The sequence below is a fragment of the Elephantulus edwardii genome, unplaced genomic scaffold (genome assembly GCF_000299155.1).
Source record: "Elephantulus edwardii isolate Elephantulus edwardi_28Jun2011 unplaced genomic scaffold, EleEdw1.0 scaffold00338, whole genome shotgun sequence".
In the NCBI taxonomy this organism is placed as follows: Eukaryota; Metazoa; Chordata; class Mammalia; order Macroscelidea; family Macroscelididae; genus Elephantulus; species Elephantulus edwardii.
The window spans coordinates 1,295,076-1,315,065 of record NW_006400088.1 but is presented as its reverse complement, the minus strand read 5'-3'; the positions used below and the strand labels follow the sequence as shown (position 1 = coordinate 1,315,065).

Genomic DNA, 19,990 nt, shown 5'->3' with positions numbered 1-19,990 from the left:
GCCTGTTGGCTTATGCAAACTGCAAAAATGAGAACTTCTCAACATCACCTTCTTAAAAGCTAGATTTTGCAAATGTATCCAGTGAGCAGGGCACTATCCCCCAGGACAGATGGTGCCCAGTCTCAACCATGTTCTTGCTCATAAAATGCAAGAGGAAAGGGACGATTTTTGGGGGGTTGGCGGGGGAGTGTGTGGAGAATGGTCAAAGAATCAAAAACAATATTCAACACTTCACAAATAAAGACTATATTCTTCATTTATTAAAAGAATTTCTATCAACATATGTATATTTGAAATATACATGTGTATGTATTTGGCAAAAAATATATATGTATTTGACAAATACTATTCTCGACCCTACCCCAGGAAAAAAGCAAATAGGTGGAAAAGGAGTGTTATAAGCATCTCAGTTTTTAAAAAAATATGAGAGAAATGGACTTTCTAAAAAAAGTTTAGTGTTAACCATACACAAAGTTTAGGGAAATTAAAATTTGAAAATTTGCTGAATTTAGCTTTTGAAGAATGCTCATTTGTTTTATTCTGGGAAGGGGACATGGTGGATTACATAACAAAATTAATTTGAATGCAAAACTGAGAAATAACTTTACTAGTGTGTTATGTTATTTATGGTCAATTATCCTTTTCTTTTATGTCCTGTTTTGTACTCAGTTCTTGCCATGCATGAAAACGTGCTCAAATGTCCCACCCCAGGCTGCACAGGACGGGGCCACGTGAACAGCAATCGTAACACACACCGAAGGTGATCCAGCTCCTCATTTTATATGACAGTTAAAATAATGGGTAGAAACTTTCCTCCAACAAAACAATGAACTAACAAATACCACACCAACCATTCTCATTGTGTGCAGATTCTAAAAAGAAAGGCATACCTCATATTTTACAATAAAGGTTTATATTAGCAGCCAATGAAACGAATCCTTCTCTGAAAATTTCTCTTGGCATTTCTGAAATTACATTTTATGTATAAGTAAGAAATGTTCTCTTTTGCTCTGAGACCCCACCACAGTTGTCTTACTAACGAAAAAGTTACTTAAGTTGGATCTTGGTTTGTATCCAACAAATATTTAGAAGGCACCAAAAGAGTTTCAGCCTATGATGGTTTTGGCTAACACAAACATAATTTCATTGAGCTGTATTTATATAAGAAGCTGTATATGTGTATATTTTATATTATCTATCAATTCCGTGGCCATTAGGTACCAGTATGCTAAATAAGCATATTACCAGATTATCTCATATCCTACAAGTAATATAATTTAAGAAATAGAATTTTACAAAAATCTTCTGATGAGTGATGAGTTACCACACTGTCTTCTGTAGTTGGAAACATGGTAGTTTAAGTGAGCACATTTCACTTAACATATTAAGATGTTTCTGTACAATTGTCATTTCTGTCTTGCCTAATACATTACTTTAAAAATAATTTTTTCATCTTTCACTTTGGTGATGAAGTTAAGGAAAAAAGTTGATAATGTAGTTTACAAAACTATTGGGGGCTTTTTAATGTGATGCTGATGATAATTGAACTATAAATATTACCTACATTTAGCATGTGCTAATGTCCTGTGAGGTTTATTCGAAGGCAAATTCCATTATTTTTTTAACTTACCTCGTATTTTTTTTCTAAATAGTCTTTCTGGTTGTCCAATTGCTGCAGCTGAAAAATTGACAATGTCCCAGGATAAAAATCAACTTGATTATCCTAAAAGCGGGCCATGTCCTGACCAGGTTCACAGGTATGAATCTCGGTGATATTCCTAGTCCATGTTTGAGTCAGGCTGCTGTACAATGATGGGGCCACTTATTCAACCTGAGCTAATCTCATTAGTTCTCCATTACCTGAAGACCTGTGTGTATTATCCCTCTAAAGTTTAACTTGAAATTAGTCCATGTGTATATACAACATAATGTAAATAAGTTTAAAAGAAATAAAGGGTATGAGTAATAAAAAAATTTGGTGCCAGTGCATTTAATAAATCTCACTGAATCAGTAAATTCTGAGTTATCATTAACTCTACCTTTTAGCCTGGAGAAAATTACTTCACTAAGTACTCATATCCACCCAAAAGAAACAATATTGTATGTTTACCTATTCACCCTCTGGTCCACATATAAAGTATCCGTTGGTGTAGTTGTGTGCTGTAGAGTTGAAACTATTAGCTGACTCTTTAGTGGATTTTCAGAGGCAGTAAATCAACAGGAGGAGATTGCACATCCTTCTCTTGCAGAGCTGCAGGTAGATGAGAACTATTTGCCTTTGGGATTGCAGTACTACTTTTTACCACTAGGTCACGAGAGCTGCTTAAAGTACCTAAACTCTTGGTGGCTAACCCAAAGATTGGTACTTCTATTCAATCCAAAGTCACTACAGGAACAAGGCTACTAATCTGTTTCTGAAAGGCCACAGCCTTGAAAACCCTATGAAGCAGCTCTGGTTTTGCTTTTTCTTTCTTTTAAATAAAAACTTGTTTCATGAGTTGATGACTATTATTAAAATATCTCTAATTGTTCTTGATAGCTACAATGCCTCTCATAGTGTCCAGTATGCTGGAAAGACTTATACCTAGATAATAGAATGTGTATAACATATTCATTCAGGAGTTACACAATTATTTGTAGAAAAATGTTGTTGTTGTTGTTGTTGTTGTTGTTGTTGTTGTTGTTGTTAGGTGCCATCGAGTCAAATGCAACTCATAATGACGCTATGAACAGGGGATCTGAACCCTTCCTATCCTGTGCCATCCTCACACTTCCTGACACACCAGAGCCCATTGTGGTAGTCACTGTGTCAATCCAACTGGTTGAGGGTCTTCCTCTCCCTCATTGACCCTCCACCCTTCCAAGTATTATGTCCCTCTCCAAGGAATAGCCTCCTCTAGCAACATGCCCAGAGTATGTGAGGTGAAGCTTCATCATCTTTGCCTCCAGAGAGCGCTCTGGCTGTACCATCTCCAAGATATATTTATTTGTTCTTTTCACAGTCCATGGGATAGTAAGTGTCATATTAAAATCCCTAATGGGTGAGAGTTGAGGACTCCCAGCCTCCTAGCTAGCTGTCTTCCTCCACTTCTCAGCACAATTGTTGCTTTGCAGGCACACCAAGACCTGAGTCCAAAACGTATTCTGAAATATCCATAATTTCTCCCTGTAATGCAGCCAGCCCTGAGAATGCTTGTTAGTACCCATCACTGGATCTCCTACAGTACTCATCCAGCTAAGTTCCCAGACGTGTTGACACAAGACCCTATAATAATTCAGGGAAGTTGCATGGACATTGCACTGGAGAGAATCAGGAAGAGCCGGCCAATCCTTCACGCTGTCCCCTCTACCCTTAACATTCCGTGTACCAGTAAAGCCCATTTGTTTGTCCATCTGCTGAAAAGAGAAAAAAAAAATCATGCACTGATTTAAAACAAACCAAAAAAAGAAAAAAAAATACCCTCCCTCTTCCTTCCTAGCTGAACAAAAATGTGCAGTTAATACTTGGCGCTTGATATACGCAGTAGTGAATGTGGAACCGAGCCTGTCTGTATATCTGGTAGCGCTTTCTTGCTTTGTTTTTCCTTACCAGTATTCTGCCTCCCGTTTGCTTCTGTGATGGTTATATTGCCTAGCAAGCACACCCGTGGTTGTGAAAATAGTATAGCAAAAAAGAAAACTTCCCTGGTTATTGATGTACTAGATTTGTGTATGTCTTTTAAACAGTTCATAGTTTCACCTTAAACAGATTAATCAGGAAAAGTGTAAAATTTCAAAAGTGAAATAAATTTTATCATTTAAAAAAAATCCACAACTCAAAGAAATTATTCTTCTATCAGCCCAATTCATTGTCCAGGTCTCAGCTGTATAGCAAGTGATCAGAAAAACCATGGCCTGAATCAGATGCATCTCAGTCCTGAAACTGACATCATTACTGTTCAATAATTTGGAGATGTCCTTAACTGCAAACTTTCCCAGTGCAACACATCTCCTGATTTCCTGAGTGTTGGTACCAAGGATGTTAATTGTAGATCCAAGTAAGATGATGTTGTTGACAGTTTTTTTTGTTTGTTTGTTTTTTGGGTTTTTTTTCACAAGTCCAGTTTCCTTGGAGTTTATATAAATTTTTTAAAAAGGTCAGTATGTTTTTTAAATAACAATTATGACAAATAGGAGAAAGAATTAAGGAATGCTATACTTGCGATCCATACAAAACATCAACATTTAGAGTTGTACATAATTAAAGAAATATCTCAAACACTTTCAAAATACTGTAGTAGCGGTTGAGTCTCTTGAAACTCATAGCGACCCTATGTACAACAGCCCTAAACTCTGCTCTGTCCTGTGCCAATCACACTGTCTCTGACACTCCCATCCCGATTACCCCAGTCAGTGAATCAATCCACCTCATAGAGGGCCTTCCCCTCCTGTGCTGTCCCTCCACCCTCCCAAGTATAATGTCCTTCTCCAAGGACTGGTCTTTCCTCACAACATGTCCAAAGTATGTTAAACGGAGCCTCAGAATCCTTGCCTCCAAGGAGCCACCCAGTTTAAACCTTTCCAGGACGAATCTGTTTGTTTTCCTAGCAGTCCATGGTATTCTCAATACTCTTCTCCAGCACCACATCTCAAAGGCATCAATTCTCCTTCTATCGTCCTTGGTCATTGTCCAACTCTCTGATGCTTAAGTGGTTGTGGAGACCATGGCCTGTATCAAATGCACCTTAGTCTCCAGAGAGACACCATTGTTCTTCAGTTCTTTGGAGAGGTCCCTAACAGCAGACTTTCCCATGGCAATGCGCCTTTTAATTTCCTGCCTACTGGTGCCAAGAGTGTTGACTGTGGAGCTAAGCAAACTAAAGCTGTGTACAATTTCAATCTCTTCATCATCCATCCTGATGCCGCCAATTGGTCCAGTGGTGAGAATCTTTGTCTTCTTGACATTGAGCCTCAATCCATATTGTAGGCTGCAGTCCTTGACCCTCTGCAGCAGGTGCTTCAGGTCCTCTTCATTTTCAGCAAGCAGGGTTGTATCATCTGCATAATGCAGATTGTTGATAAATCATCCACCAATCTTGACCCCACATTTCTCCTCATAGAGCCCAGCCTCCCAGATAATCTGTTCTGCATATAGGTTGAAAGGTATGGAGATAGGATGCATCCCTGGTGTACACCCTTCCCAATTTTGAACCATGAAGTATTCCCTTGCTCTGTTCTGACGACTGCCTCCTGGTCCAGGTATAGGTTTGACATTAGCACGATCAAGTGTTCTGGGATTCCCATTCTTCTGAGAGTCAGCCACAGTTTGTTATTATCCACACAGTCAAATGCCTTTGCACAGTCAATGAAACACAGATAGGCACTCCTCTGGTATTCTCTGCTTTCAGCTAAGATCCATCTAACATCAGTTTAATATCCCTAGTACCATGACCCCTTCTAAACTCAGCTTGGCCTTCTGGTAGTTCTCTGCTGATGTTCTGTTCCAGTCCTTTAGGATAATCTTCAGTAAAATCTTGCTTGCGTGTGGAATCACTGAGATTGTTCTATAGTTTCCACACTCTTTTGGGTCACCTTTCTTTGGGATAGGAACAAATATAGATCTCTTTCAGTCAGTTGGCCTCAATCCATATTAGAGGCTGCAGTCCTTGACCCTCTGCAGCAGGTGCTTCAGGTCCTCTTCAGTTTCAGCAAGCAGGGTTGTGTCATCTACATAATGCAGATAGAAAATAAGTTACTAAATTTCAGAAGGTCTTATTTGTGTCTTTTTGGCTACAATATGTGTCATGCAAATATTATGACATTCCTTAATTTAAATATAGTAATTATAAAAGAATGTTTAATTAATATCTAACTAGGATTGGGATAACTATGGTGTGGAAATTATTGAATGGTATCACTAATACCACATGAAAACAAGAACCTGCTGAAGTTTATCCAGAAATGACTGGAACAGTATATCAGAAGAGAACTGCCGAATGTGCAGGCTGGATTTAAAAGAGGGCATGACACTATGGATATCATAGCCAATGTTAGATGGATCTTGATGAAAGAAAAGAAAACCAGAGGAATGTCGATCTGTGTTTTATTGACTATGCAAAGGCATTTGACTGTGTATATCACAAGAAATTGTAGCTAAACTTGAGAAGAATAGGAATCCCACAACACTTAATTGTGCTCATACAAAATCTATACTTGGTCAAGAAAGCAGTAGTCAGAACAGAACAGGGAAACACTGCATGGTTTAGGAGCAGGAGAGGTGTGTATAAGGGATGCATCCTGTCTCCATACCTCAGTCTCGAGCCTCATGGCCCTAAGTGTTTCCAAGTTCTCAATCCTGCCAATATTGACTTCCTGCTTCCAATGTCTCATCTCAACTCACGTCATTTCTCCAGTTCAGCCATGGCTGCTACTGCAGTCTGAAGCATGTCCTACATTTCACTTGTTGAAAGAGGTCTCTTTCCTCTTCTCTGATGTGGTAAGATCCTACCCTGCAAGTAGAACTATTCCATTTACTGGCGAAACTAGCCAATCTTCTTTTTTTAAAATTAATTTTAATGAATGTTTACAGATATTTTGGATTTCCATACATTCATTGTTGAATTTTTCTCCCTGCCCACCCCTCCCCCCAACACTAACCAATCTTCTTGTAGATTTTTTTAGATTGGCCGATCTCTTTGTGGAATGGTAGATAGCCAGTCATTTTGCGGATAAACCAATATGCTTAATTCTCATACTCCCACCCATACACGGAGTCAGTCATCCACACGAGAAAAGTAATATTCAAAGGCAAACTTCATAGTCAGTGGAGGAGAAGAAGACCCTCAATTCCATGGGTCAATATAGTGGCTACAACAAAGGCCTTAAGCACAGCAGAAACTGTGAGGATTGTACAGGATTGTGCAAGGATCTCTAAGAGTTGGGGTTGCCTCAACTGCACTAAACAGCAGAACAACTGTAATATAATAAAATAATATAGGGATTGATATTGAAATTGAGGCCATTTAAAAGACAAAATTTATTAATACAGCAAAAAAGACTGATAATGAGGGAAAGTTATAAAATATCTAGGAACAAACTTAAAATTTGCAAAGCTGATAAGAATTAAGCCCTTGCCTTCTGAGTAGAATGCAGTGACATGTCCTCAGTTATGACTAAGCATTCTCATTGCTAACCTGATTAATAATCCTAACAAGTCACTTTTCCAAACCTTGTCTTTTCAGTAACCAGTGCTTAGTGATGATACTTTAAGAAGCTCAAAGAGCTAATGTATATTTAATACATGTCCCTAGATGTATCTGCATGTTCCCACTATACTCGTTTGTGAATCTGGAACCCAGAATAGGCCCATTACCATAGCTCCACAGACCCTCAAGGGCATCTGTGATTAGTTTCCTGTAGAGTGTGAGAGATACCTCTATGAGATCCAGTGGTAGCTACATCTCCAGTCCATTTCATTTCTGATACTAACATTCTCATCTATAGTTTTACCTTACTTCTTTTGACCTATCCTCCCCTCTCTTCAGGACAAATGTAGTGAAGCAAATTGAATTCAATTTCCAATCACAAGCCATAGCCTCTTCCAGAGCCACTGTGTCAAAAGAACAAGAGAAGTTGGGGAAAGTACCATTTGATTATGCCAGTTTTGATGCTCAAGTTTTTGGCAAGCGCCCACTCCTACAAACAGGACAAGGACGGAGAACACCACCATTTTTTGAAGGTAAGTTTCCCATTCTAATGCTTATTTTTTTGCTTTTTGGGGGTTTTCTATTTTTTTTCTAATGCTTGTTTCTTAAATAAAACATCATGTGTGCTTGTATGTGTTGTCAAATATATATAATCTTTGCAGCCAGGAGGAGGTAAAATGTATTGTCCAGTTAAATTAAGTAAGTAAATAATAAATTAATCATTGTAATTGGTTATACACTGAATATGGAGATATTTAATGGAATAATTTATTCTACAAATCTAATAGTGCCATTGTTTATATAAATATTATCATTTCATGGGAATACTTAACATTTTCATTTAGCTGAGATTGGGATAAATATGTTAAATAATATAGTAGCTATTATATAATTTTGATTCATATTGAAGTTTTGGTAATTTAATAGATATAATGTTGACATGTTATCTACAAATAATTTAAATTAACAAAAACTTTAAGTCTGAAGGTGTGAGAAAGTGGTGAAAAGTCTAAGAAAAAAAACTTCTTTTAAGAATCAAGTTTTTACTAGAATGAAATGTGTGTTTGGGTGTTCACACACTCTCGTAGAGCTTGGAGTATTAATAAAATATAAGTATTAATTTAAAAAACACAACTCATTGCTGTCTACTGAGAATCAATTCATAGCTAACTCTTGAGTGAGATTACAAGGGCTATGGATTGGGTTGCTAGTGCAATTTCCAAAGCACTGGGCCATCACCAGAGTTCTAACATTTTTATATACACAGGTAAAATAAATTAATACTCTATTATGCTATACACCTCAAAGACTATAACTCTAACTCAAAGATGGTATATATAAAGCAGTATTTTCACAAACATAAAATTCACCTAATAATCCCTAAATATTTCAGTGAAAAGATTAGAAAGTGAAGTTGTGATAAACATATAAAATCACTTCTTCATTGCATTAATTTATTCTTTTTCCTAATGTATGCTTTCTAAAGTTGGCTGAGTGCGTAAGGAGTTGCCAAACTAAGGGCAGGAAGTTAGAATTAACCAGCTATTGCATGGGAGAAAGATGGGTAATCTCTCCTTTTGTGCATTTATAGCCTCTGAAAACCCACTAGAGGTTAGCTATGAGTTGGATCCAACTTGACAGCAATGAGAGATAGGGAGCTTTCTAAAGAAAATTTCCCAACTTGAATAACAAGTTATCAATGACTTATTTACAAGTCCATGAAATCTCTGGTCTCACACCAAGTTGCCTACACTGAATAACTTTAGGAGATATTGGCTTCATTATATAATATTGATCAAATCTTGCAAAAAATTGAAATGCTCCGTAAAACCCAGTAATAAACAAACAGATTTGAAGGGAGTTTACTCATTTATGTGGAGCATGTTATGCTTCAAAGATACTTCATTTTACCTATTCTTCCAAAAATATATTTTAGTAACATAAATAACCATTAACAACTGGTTCAATTTAGTGAAGAAAATATGCACAGATATACAAAATTGTAATGTTATCTTTTACCATACACACACACACACACACACACACACACACACAAAATATGCAAAAACTCATACACGCTATGTATAGGTACTTAATTCAAGTGAAACTAGCTAATGACAGTATTCTGTATATTCATACATACAGTATGTAGCTTCATTTAAAAAAAGGCAAATGTCTTATGATATTTCCATATTCTTAGAGTTAAAGGAGTAATATTTTATGATGTTTTAAATTTTCGCTTATGGTAAATTATAACCAAATTTTTAAAATAAACCATATTTAAAGTTAAATAAGTAACTAAGTGTGCTGATATTATCTCACAGTAAAGCTGAGATACTTCTCCATAATCTTGAATATGTACAATATGGCAGAGTGAAGAGAAAGATGTATAATTTAACTTACCAATATATCTTGGTACCCACAACAGAAACATAAAATACAAAACCAGCCTTGATATCTAAATAGCCTTTCTGCTCACTTTCAGAAAATTTTCTTTTTCCTTTGCTTATTGCACACAATCTGAATGTGCAAAATGTAGACTCAGTTAAGACTCTACTATTTATTTGATGGACTGTAGAACAACTTCTACTGTTTTAAGTACAAAATAAACGTATATATTAAATAATGAAGGTACCTAACTTAGTATTGTGAAATACAAAGTTAAAGACTACATTTCTTCTTTACCCAGCCTCAACCATCCTTATATTTCTCAGTTTTTAGATGAGCTCACCTCAGGCCACACCAATACCTGGTGGATTTTGTTAATGAGGTTTTGATCTATTATTTTGTCACAAACTTTGCCAGTGTACCTGCCCCATAACATAACTTTTGGAGCTTTTGTCAGAAGTGAAAATAGAAATTAATAATATTAAAAGAATAGGCAATCTGTCCCAGCAACTGCATTATTGATCTGTAAGTTTCTGTTAAAGTCAATCCATACAACCTTCATTTACTATCTCAGTGAATTATGTTTTAATTTACTCTTCCTATATTTTAATGAAAGTAGTTATATCTTACAAACAAATATAGTGGCTAAAGACATATAATGCAATCACTACTCAAATCTTTCTTCAACAGCAAAGCATTTCTCAAACCCGCTGAAATTTCCGAGCCGACTGCCTAGTGCAGGCGCCCACACACAGAGCCCTGGCCGTGCCAGCTCTTATAGCTATGGTCAGTGTAGTGAAGACACCCACATAGCAGCAGCTGCTGCCATCCTGAACCTTTCCACCCGCTGCAGGGAAGCTGCTGAGGTCCTCTCCAACAAACCGCAGAGTCTGTCTGCCAAGGTAGGCCTGTCCAAGAACCCAGAGGGGGGCCAGCTACTGAACTGTAAAAGTAAACTGCCTTCATGTTCACAGCCACACTCACTCGAACGCATCACCTCTATCCAGAAAGCACTCTCCTTTCCCTGTGCTAGCCAGGTACTAGAGTGTCTTGGGTGCTAGGCTTGGGTCATCTCCTGGACAATAAAGGGTTGCATGTACTGCTCTGTGGATATTCTTGATGGTCTATCAAAGTTTAAGAGGGATAAATACAGAGCCATGAATGGGGAGAATGAACAGATACCAAATGTTGTTATGTAATTGGGAGTTAGGCAACCAAAATGAAGATTTCTATGAAAATAAATTTCAACAAGGAAAGCTTTTCAGTACCTGTAAATCAAAGATGATAAGGGAGGACTGATGACAACTGTTATTTGTAAAATATTTGCAAGATTTATTGTTGCACATGCTGATATGCAATAATATTAAAAGAATAATGTTAAATGATCTAAATTACTATGTTGTTACTGTGTACTGTTGTCAAGTAGGAGCTAACTCATTAGTTGACCTTCCAGTGGGTTTTCAAAGGCAATAAATTACATCAGAGGAGATTGTAATTTTTTCTCCTGCAGAATATGGTGGATTCTAACTGCTTGCCTTTTAGTTAGCAGCTTAACCTCTTACCACTAAGCCCTTAAATTCCTCTTTGTTGTCGTCGTTATGTGCTGTTGAGTCATCCATGGCTAAAAGTGACCCTATGAACAACACATATGAACTTTGTTTTATCCTGAAGTCAACTTTACCATGTCTAACACACTTTACTTCATTACTACAGTCATTGTGTCAATCTATCTTCCTGAGGATCTTCCTCATTTGCACTGACCCTCCACCATTCCACTGTGCTGTTGTTGTGTGCCATTGAGTCTGAGTCAGCTCATAGGTGATCTACCAGTGGGTTTTCAGAGGCAGTAAACACTGTTGGAAGAGATCGCCCATCCTTCTTCCTCACAGTAGCTGGTGGATTCAAACTTGTGTACCTTTGAGATTGCAGAACAACTTCTTGCCACTAGGCCTCATAATAATACAAAATAGCAAAACTTGGATAAATAAAATTTACAAGAATTGTTTGAGGAGATATAAGTGCTTGTTGTTGTTGCTAAGTGTCATCAAGTTGACTAGACTCAAAGAGATCCAATGAACAATAGATTTGAACCTTGCACTCTCGTTCACCATCCTCAAGATGACATGCTTGAGCCCATTTTTTACAGTCGTTGTCTCAATCCATCTTTTTGGATGTTGTTCTCTCTTTCTCTGACCCTCTACCGTTCCTAGCTTGATGTCTATTTCAAGGACCAGTACCTCTTGACAACATACCCAAGGTATGTGAGACCAAATTTCCCATCTTTCCCACCAAGGATTACCCTGGTTGTCTCCAAAATGGCCTGTTTATTCCTTTGACAGTTCATAGGCTACTCACCATTCTTCTCCAACACCACAATTCAGGGGCATTGGTTCTTCTCTGTCATCCTTAGTTGTTTCACAACCTACAAATACATAAAAAGTAATTGAAAAGGGTATAGCTTGGATCAGGTGCACCTTAGTTTAAATTAAACTGACATCCTTGTTGTTTAGCACTTAGCAGAGGTCCTTGACAGTAGATTTTTCTCAAAGTAACACTATTTCTTAGCTACTGTTACCATGCAGTATCCAAATTTACAAGTAGACTCTGAAGTTTATGAAGCATTTCTATTGCCCATAAGATTAAACAGAATAATCAAGAAACACACATACATTTGATAATAACTTGATAAAAACAAAAACAGAGATCATACCTACCTTTCCTTTTGACAGTGACACTTTATTATATAACAGAGCATCATTTACTACCAGGAGGTTGTCAGAGGTGCTCATCAATTAACTCTTGTCTTTGTGTTGACAACAGGGTCTTCAGTATACATATATTTCATGTATACATAGGGATATTTGGTGGCCTAGTGGTAAGAAGATTCCAAAGGTATGCAGTACAAATCCACCAGCTGCTCCAAAGGAGAAGGATGAACAATCTCCTCCCCGTGATGATAAAAATAAACTGTCTCTGAAAACCTGTTGAAGGGTCAGCTACAGTTGGGGTTGGTTCTAACTCAGTAATCTACAAGAACTTGCATAAATAGATAGAGATATATTCGCGTGTTTATATATATATATTATATATATTTATTTTATATATATAAATATGCATATATTTATATATATTTGTGTGTATGTATTGATGTGTGTTGATGTGTGTGTGTATATATTTACATCTATCTATCTATCTATCATCTATCTATCTATATTTGGAAGCAGGAGTGGCATCCACTTCCTAAACAACATGCCTCTGGTAACTATGAACTTTGATAAATATCAATAGTTGTAGAGGGTCTTTTGTTCATAGGGTCACTATGAGTTGCAATCAACAACTAGATGATAGATGATAGATGATAGATAGATAGATAGATAGATAGATAGATAGATAGATAGATAGATATAGATTGATTGCGATCGTGAATCCACCAGCTACTCCATGGTGGAGGGATGGGCAATTTACTTCCATACGATTACTGCCTGTGAAAACCTGTCAGAGGGCCAGTTATGGGTTGGTTCCAACTTAATGCTACACGAAAGCAACATACCGACATCTTTTATTCAAAATTGATGGCTGAAGCCAGATGAAGTAGAAAAAAAATAAATAAAAAGTAATAAAAAATGTAGCCAGCCCTAGTTCGAAAGAGATTTACCATTGCTGTCCATGGAAGATTTGTTGGGATAAATTCTAGCTCTGAAACTAAGATGATTAAAGACCATGGCTCCTTTTTTTTTTTTTTTCTTTAAGTGCAACCCTTAGCCATGGTGTGGTCAGCTGATCACCGGGGCCCATGTACCAGGCCTTCCAGAGAGTGGGTAGCTCAGTACCACAGAGTGCTCAACAGAGGAAGCAGGATTAGCGTCTGGACAAAGCAGAGCCAACAAACCCCAGGAAGAAACGGTGGCCAAAAGACACTCAAAAACAATTTCTAAGCAAACGAGGTTCTTACACAAAGAATACACCCTCTAAAAAGATAAAGAAAATATCAGGCTATTTCAATCCAAAACCAGCCAAGTCAGAAGTTGTTCATATAAACAAATAATTTGGGGCATTTAAAAAATGTAACTTTAGCCATTTTTCAATTCCTTTAAAAATTCAAATAAATCTGTCTTTTTAAAGGAATATTCTAATATATTACAAATTGAGAAAATGTTGGAATATATTCCTTCTTCTCAATGCTTTATTATTTGCTTGACTAGCCTGTCCTGTAACAGTCAACTTTCCAGTGTAAGCAAATGGCTCGAGAATGACTGCTTTCTACCTGAACGCTCATGCAGGATTTGTTCTCCAGAAATCTACCTTTAAGATTCTCTTATAAACTATTAATTGACAAATGAATCCAATAAAGAAGACTGAAATGTAGCTTTTCTTTTTTCTTTCTTAATATTTATTTCTTTTTAAATCATTTCTGTTAGGGAAATGACCAGTAGTTGACACATTTTTAAAAATCAAGTAACTTATTTCCTAGATATCTGCCATATCACAATTGGGTTTCAGTTATAGAAGTCACAAAATTGAAATGATGTGAAAGACATGCCTACATAGATTTAAAACAACAACAAAAACAACCAATGTTTGTTTTGCTAGTGATTATAGCCATCATTTTCCCATGACAGATGTCTCCTCTGACATGCTATTGTTGTTAGATGACGTCGAGTTAAGTATGACTCATAGTGATTCTATGTACAACAGCTCTGAACCCTCTCCTAACCTGCGGCATCCTCACAATCTCTGACACGTTGGAGTCCATTGCTGCAATCACTGTGTCAAGTTGAGGGTCTCCCTTTTCTTCGCAGACCCTCCATCTTTCTAAACATGATGTCCCTCTCCAAGGAATAGCCTCTACTCACATCATGCCAAAGTATGTAAGACAAAGTTTTGTTATTTTTGCCTCCAAGGAGCACTCTGGCTGCAATTTCTCTAAGATATATCTGTTTGTCCTTTTGGCAGTCAATGGAATATTCAGTACTCTTCTCCAACACCACACTTTGAAGCCATCAACTCTTCTTTCATGGTTATTCATAGTGGTTGCTAAAATGAAATAAAATGGCACCCTATAACGACTTCTGTGCAGAATCTTTCCTCCAATGTGTGGTCACACACACACAACTAGTAAATAATTTGAATTGCTTTCTGAATTCTATCCCACCTGAATCATATTTTCTGAGTATGAGAGACCAAATTTAAAATAAGGTATAAATAACATTATAAACTCCTTTACAAAGAAAAAAATAATAATGTTAGCAAAAGTGACAAAAAACTCAGGTAAATAGTCTTGAAATTCAGTCTCTCATCCAACTGTGCCCAGTTCAGGCTTTTGCCAGATTCAATGCTGCCTTCACTCTGTGCCTTTTTCTTACTGTTGATCAAGTGTAAATATTCCTTTCTGTCACATTGAATGTTTGCTTAGTGGAATTGAATGCTAGCTTCTTTCTACTTCTTAAGTCTAAGACTTATTCTCCTCCTATAAGTTTGTTACTGTATGTTTATTTCTGATTCACAAAATCCTTTGAAGAGGTAGTGATATAGTTTTACTCTCTAACTTCTATAATGAAGAATTGTTAATATGTAAATGAGACATACTAACTGATAGACACATATTTGCACCAACCAAATTTTCTTCTAGTGCCAAAGTACCCAGGTTGAATGTTCTACTCAGACATGGCTCTTCCTTCAATTATGTTATGACAAAATCAAGACAAAAGAAGCCAATATGTGGTATCTGCACCTTGGCTTTGTGGCAAGGGAAAAGGTGGGGTTTGAAGAGATATGACTATGAACTTATCTCTGCACAGAATTTCACCAGAGTACAGTCAGGATTGATTTCTGTTCCCTATGCCTGCACTCAGTCTTTGCTTTTGTATACTCTTGGTGTTATCCATTGTCCTGAGTCTTTTCTGACTCATAATTATCCCAGTGTGCAGGACGGAACTATTCCATAGGGTTTTCAAGACTGTGATGTTTCAGAAGAGACTTGATAAAGCAGTGGTTAAGCCCTAGGGTGTTAACCAGATGGCCAACTGATCAAACAAATCTATCAGTCACTTCTAGACAAAAATTTATAGTCTACTCCAAAAGGATCCCAGCTTGGGAAACTTTATAAGGAAGTTCTGCTCTGTATCGTAGGATAATTGTGAATTACTATTGTCTTGACAGCAATGAAGTTGGTTTCAGTTGGATTGAATGTTTTAGAAGCAGGTCTCCTGAGTTCCTTGCCTCCGGATTGATTGAGATAATCAGCTTACTAGCAGTCTACTAGTAGTCAAATGCATTCTCTTCTGTCACACCTCATTATTGTTGTTATGAGTCATTGATTTGTTGACAACTCATGATGACCTACCTCATCTCTCCTATCTAGGAACTCTACTTATTGTAATAAACATCCTGTAACTTACATGCAGAACTCAAAAGGAGAACAACTTGCTACAGTATTAGAGATAATACTGTCACCCAGGGATGCCATGTTTTTAATGTCAAGTCATAGGAAACTAACTAATATTTGCTTACAACTTCAATGTTAAGGCTAGTTCAGACTTTTTCAAGGTATCTGCAAGTTCAGCATTGACTCAGTTTAGTGAGAGAGCACAACTCCTTACCTACTAGGCCACTGTTATTTGTTGTTGTTTACCATCAAGTCAGAACTAACCCATAAGTGAACCTCTGGCGGGAAGTTAATTACACAGAAGGTGAGTGCCCATCCTTTGCCCTCAGAGCAGCTGGTGGACTTAAACCTGTTTAAACACTAAAAATAATGTCATTGAAGACACAGATATAGCAAAATTCTCCTATCAAATTTTCTTAAGCCCAATCACTGTTCTACCCACTCTAAAATGTTTCTTTCCTGTGCCACTTCTCCAAACCTGAAAAGATATTGTGAAAAGCCCATTTAGTCACCAGCATCCATGAAGCACAGATATATGTTCTGTGCCAAAAATGTGAGTAATTAATACTTTTAGCATTGCCAATCACTGCACAAACGAGTTCACACTCTTCTAAAAGTGAGAGAATGTTTAAAAATAGTTATCAGCTTAAATACAACCCAGCATGTCTATTACTCATAGTCATACCTCCAAAATCACCTCACTATACCTCTCTGAGGAATCAAGTCAGAAGAAAAAGTTTATCAGTATTACTACTTGATGGTTACATATAGGTTAGGGTTTTGTTTGTTTTGGTGGGTTTATTTTTTCCCTGAAGTACTTACTCTTCCTTAATTCCAGTATTTCATCTTCCTGAGATATGAAGAATATCCTCCATTTTAATGTTAAATTAGCATATATTGTAACATACACATGGACCACAACTGTGACACCTGCCCCAGAGATTGTTGACTTGCTCCTGATGTGAGCACACACTAGAGAGCATGTTCTCTGAGGACTTGGCTAGGGCGAGCAGGTCTGGGGATCTGTGTACCCAGAGTGTCCCTCAATCCTCGGGGGGAGAGGTGCATGCACATGGCAGATAAATGCCTCATTTTTTCTTCTTTCCTCCCACTTTTATCAACAGAGGTAGGAACACACTTTGCAGTCTATCTTTATCCTAATCACTGTGACTTGCCAAGCATTCTGTTGTTTGTTTTGGTGTTTCCCCCACCTGTTTAGACAAAATGGCATATGCACAGCATGCCTTAAAAGAAAACAAAAAACTGACACTTGCTTGAAATGTTTAAAGTTCAAAGTCTGTTTTGTGCTTGAATGAGGTCTAGAAACCACATGATGTCACTTCATCATTTTTTCTGTCTGCTAGCAGAAATAGCCTGGAGGCTATCCGTGTGATTAGGATCCAAATGCAGCCTTTTTTCAGCAGAATGAAGTTGAAATGCTAGGAGGGTCTCTAGTCAGATATTACAAGGAATTTATTTATTTCTGTGTGGGGAAATGGCATTCTTTAATAGCAGACTCTACTCAGCCTGAATGTGGAAGCTGAAAAAGATCCTTATGATGCATTGGGTAAGTAAACACTTGGCTGCTAACAAAAAGGTCAGTGATTCAAACCCTTCAGGAGAAAGATGTGTCTGTCCACATACTGGAAACCCTCCTCCATCATATTAGGACTATTTTGATTTGGAACAACTCAATAATCATGGCTTGAGTTTGATTTTTCTTTTATGTTAATTATTTAATAATGAATTCTTTACTACCATCACCATTACCACCTCCAAATATAATAACATAGAGACATAACTTATCCATATTAACTCTTTTCACTCTTTCTTGAAACTTGTAAAGCAGGTAATATGAAGCAGTTTTGCAGCTAAAGAAATAATTTGTCTCTAGTGACACAGTTGTAACTGTTGGATCTAAAATTTTACTTCAAAAATTTTATCATTAAATGGTATTGAAGACTATCCATCTACCCAGAAGTGTTACCAGACATGATTCTGAACCCTAGACAAAAATTTTGGAAAAAAATTATAAATTTCTTACTAATATTTTATTATTATTATTTTAGAGAAAACTGGCTTTACATTCAATCATTCATAAGCATTTTGTTTTAAAATATTTATTTCAATATCTACAATGTAACTGTGCTCATTACAGTTCATCCGTGTAATTCTCTTTTCCATTAATCTTACCTTTATCCAATCCTTTTCCATCTATCCTACCCCTCCGTTCCTTTGAACTTTATCCAGGAGTAAGTACTGCTCTTTGCCCTTATATGGTTGGTTATTCCAAGAAGTGAGCGCCTTCTCAGCATTTGTATTCACTCTATAGGACTATTTATAATTTAGCTAGTAGTTGAACCACTGACATGACTTTTGTCCTATGTTTGAAGAATGACCAAAAGCCATAATTGTGCATGATCCAGCAGTCTCAGCTGGATTGATTAGTCTGTTCCTTTTTATGTTTTTTAGTTTTGTTCTACATTTTCTTACACTGTATGAAGATCTTGTACTGTGATCCCTTCACAGAAGGTGGTGGATGGTGGTAGCCAAGCACCATCTAGATCTTCTGGTCTCAAGGTTATGAAATTTGGGGTTGCATGATCCATTACTAGTCCTTTGGACTGATTGTTTCTATGCATTTTTCCTTTTTTTTCAGTTTCTTTGTTCTAGACAAGAAGAGACCATAGTTGTGCGTTGGAAGACTGCACATAGGCTTTTAAGACTCCAGTAAAGTAGAGTATAGAATATTCTCTTTGGACTATGTTATTCCATTTTACCTTAATATTTCCCAGTGTCATTGTCCTGAGGTCTAAGAAACAGTGTCTCATTCCTTCAGGGTGTAGGTTTATGATTAAGAAACTTAGATAGCTTTGTCCTGTTTTGACTCTGCTGTATGTGTGGATATATTTACAGCATATGCTAATGCTGCTGTTGTTAAATACTTTTGAGTTGGAAGCAAATCATTGCTGATCCTTTAGTAGATTTTTCAGACTTAGTAAATCACTGTGACACTGATGTGTCAAATGTGATAATGGTTACCCCTTGGACAGTGCTTGGGGGAGCTCCCAGATTAAAACAAGCTTGGAAGCAGGAGTGGCATCCATTTCCAAAATAGTTTGTCTCCATAAATTCTATGAAATGGTGAAGGTTATATGTGTGTTCAGGTTTTTCATTCATGGGGTCTCTATGAGTCAGCTACAACCCGACAGCACTTAACAACAACAATAGTAAATAACGTGGGAGGAAATTACCCATCTTTCACCTCTGGAGCAGCTAGTGGATTTGAACTTCACCCTTTCAGGTTGGTAGTACATATAAAGTTTCTACATGATGTATCTTTTTTCATCTGCTCATGTCTGTTCAGTTACAAAAGAACAAATATTGTATAGTGTATGAGTCCATTATTAGAAAAAGCAAAAGGGGGGGGAAGTGTCATTCTTAGATGATCATTAAAGGGAACTCTGGTGGTGTAGTCTATAAGGACTTACGGTGTTAGTGCAAAGGCCATGCCTCTGCGGGGATTTGAATCCAACCAGTATCTGGAAAAAGATGGGAAATCTCCTTCTGGTCTATTTAAAGCCTTCGAAACCCAGTGGAGAATCATCTGGGAATTGGTTCCAACTTGATGGCAGCAGAAAATCAAGATGTGTAAGAAGAATGGAAATACATAAAAAAAAAGATGATTAGCACAATACCACTTAAGAAAGGAAACACCAAGAAAGGTGTACAAGAAATGCAGTCAACTACAGGAAACACTATTACATGCATAATCTTACAATGTCAACATTAATTAATATTACTATCCAAGCAATATATAGACAGAAATTTTATATAGTTTTATATAGTGTGTGTTCACATTACTTTAATACTCCGTACTTAATTATTACTTATTACAAATGAAATATTTTCATTTAATTTGTTTATTGTGTTTTGCAATAAAATAAGATGGGGGCGCGGAAAAGATACCCCTAGTCCCAACATACAAGACTCACTTGTGTTTTAGAATATGTACCACTGGAGTTTATACTTC

At 36.9% G+C, this 19,990-nt stretch overlaps 1 protein-coding gene across 1 annotated transcript in view; it reads left to right on the top strand.

Annotated features, from left to right (window-relative positions):
- Positions 1-19,990, top strand: part of ST18 (suppression of tumorigenicity 18 (breast carcinoma) (zinc finger protein)) — a 152,655-nt gene that overhangs the window by 16,489 nt on the left and 116,176 nt on the right. Inside the window, exons 5-8 of the mRNA XM_006901608.1 lie at positions 670-760; positions 1,653-1,757; positions 7,524-7,717; positions 10,263-10,474. Of these exons, the coding sequence (XP_006901670.1) occupies positions 670-760; positions 1,653-1,757; positions 7,524-7,717; positions 10,263-10,474 (602 nt within the window). The remainder of the gene's footprint in view (positions 1-669; positions 761-1,652; positions 1,758-7,523; positions 7,718-10,262; positions 10,475-19,990) is intronic.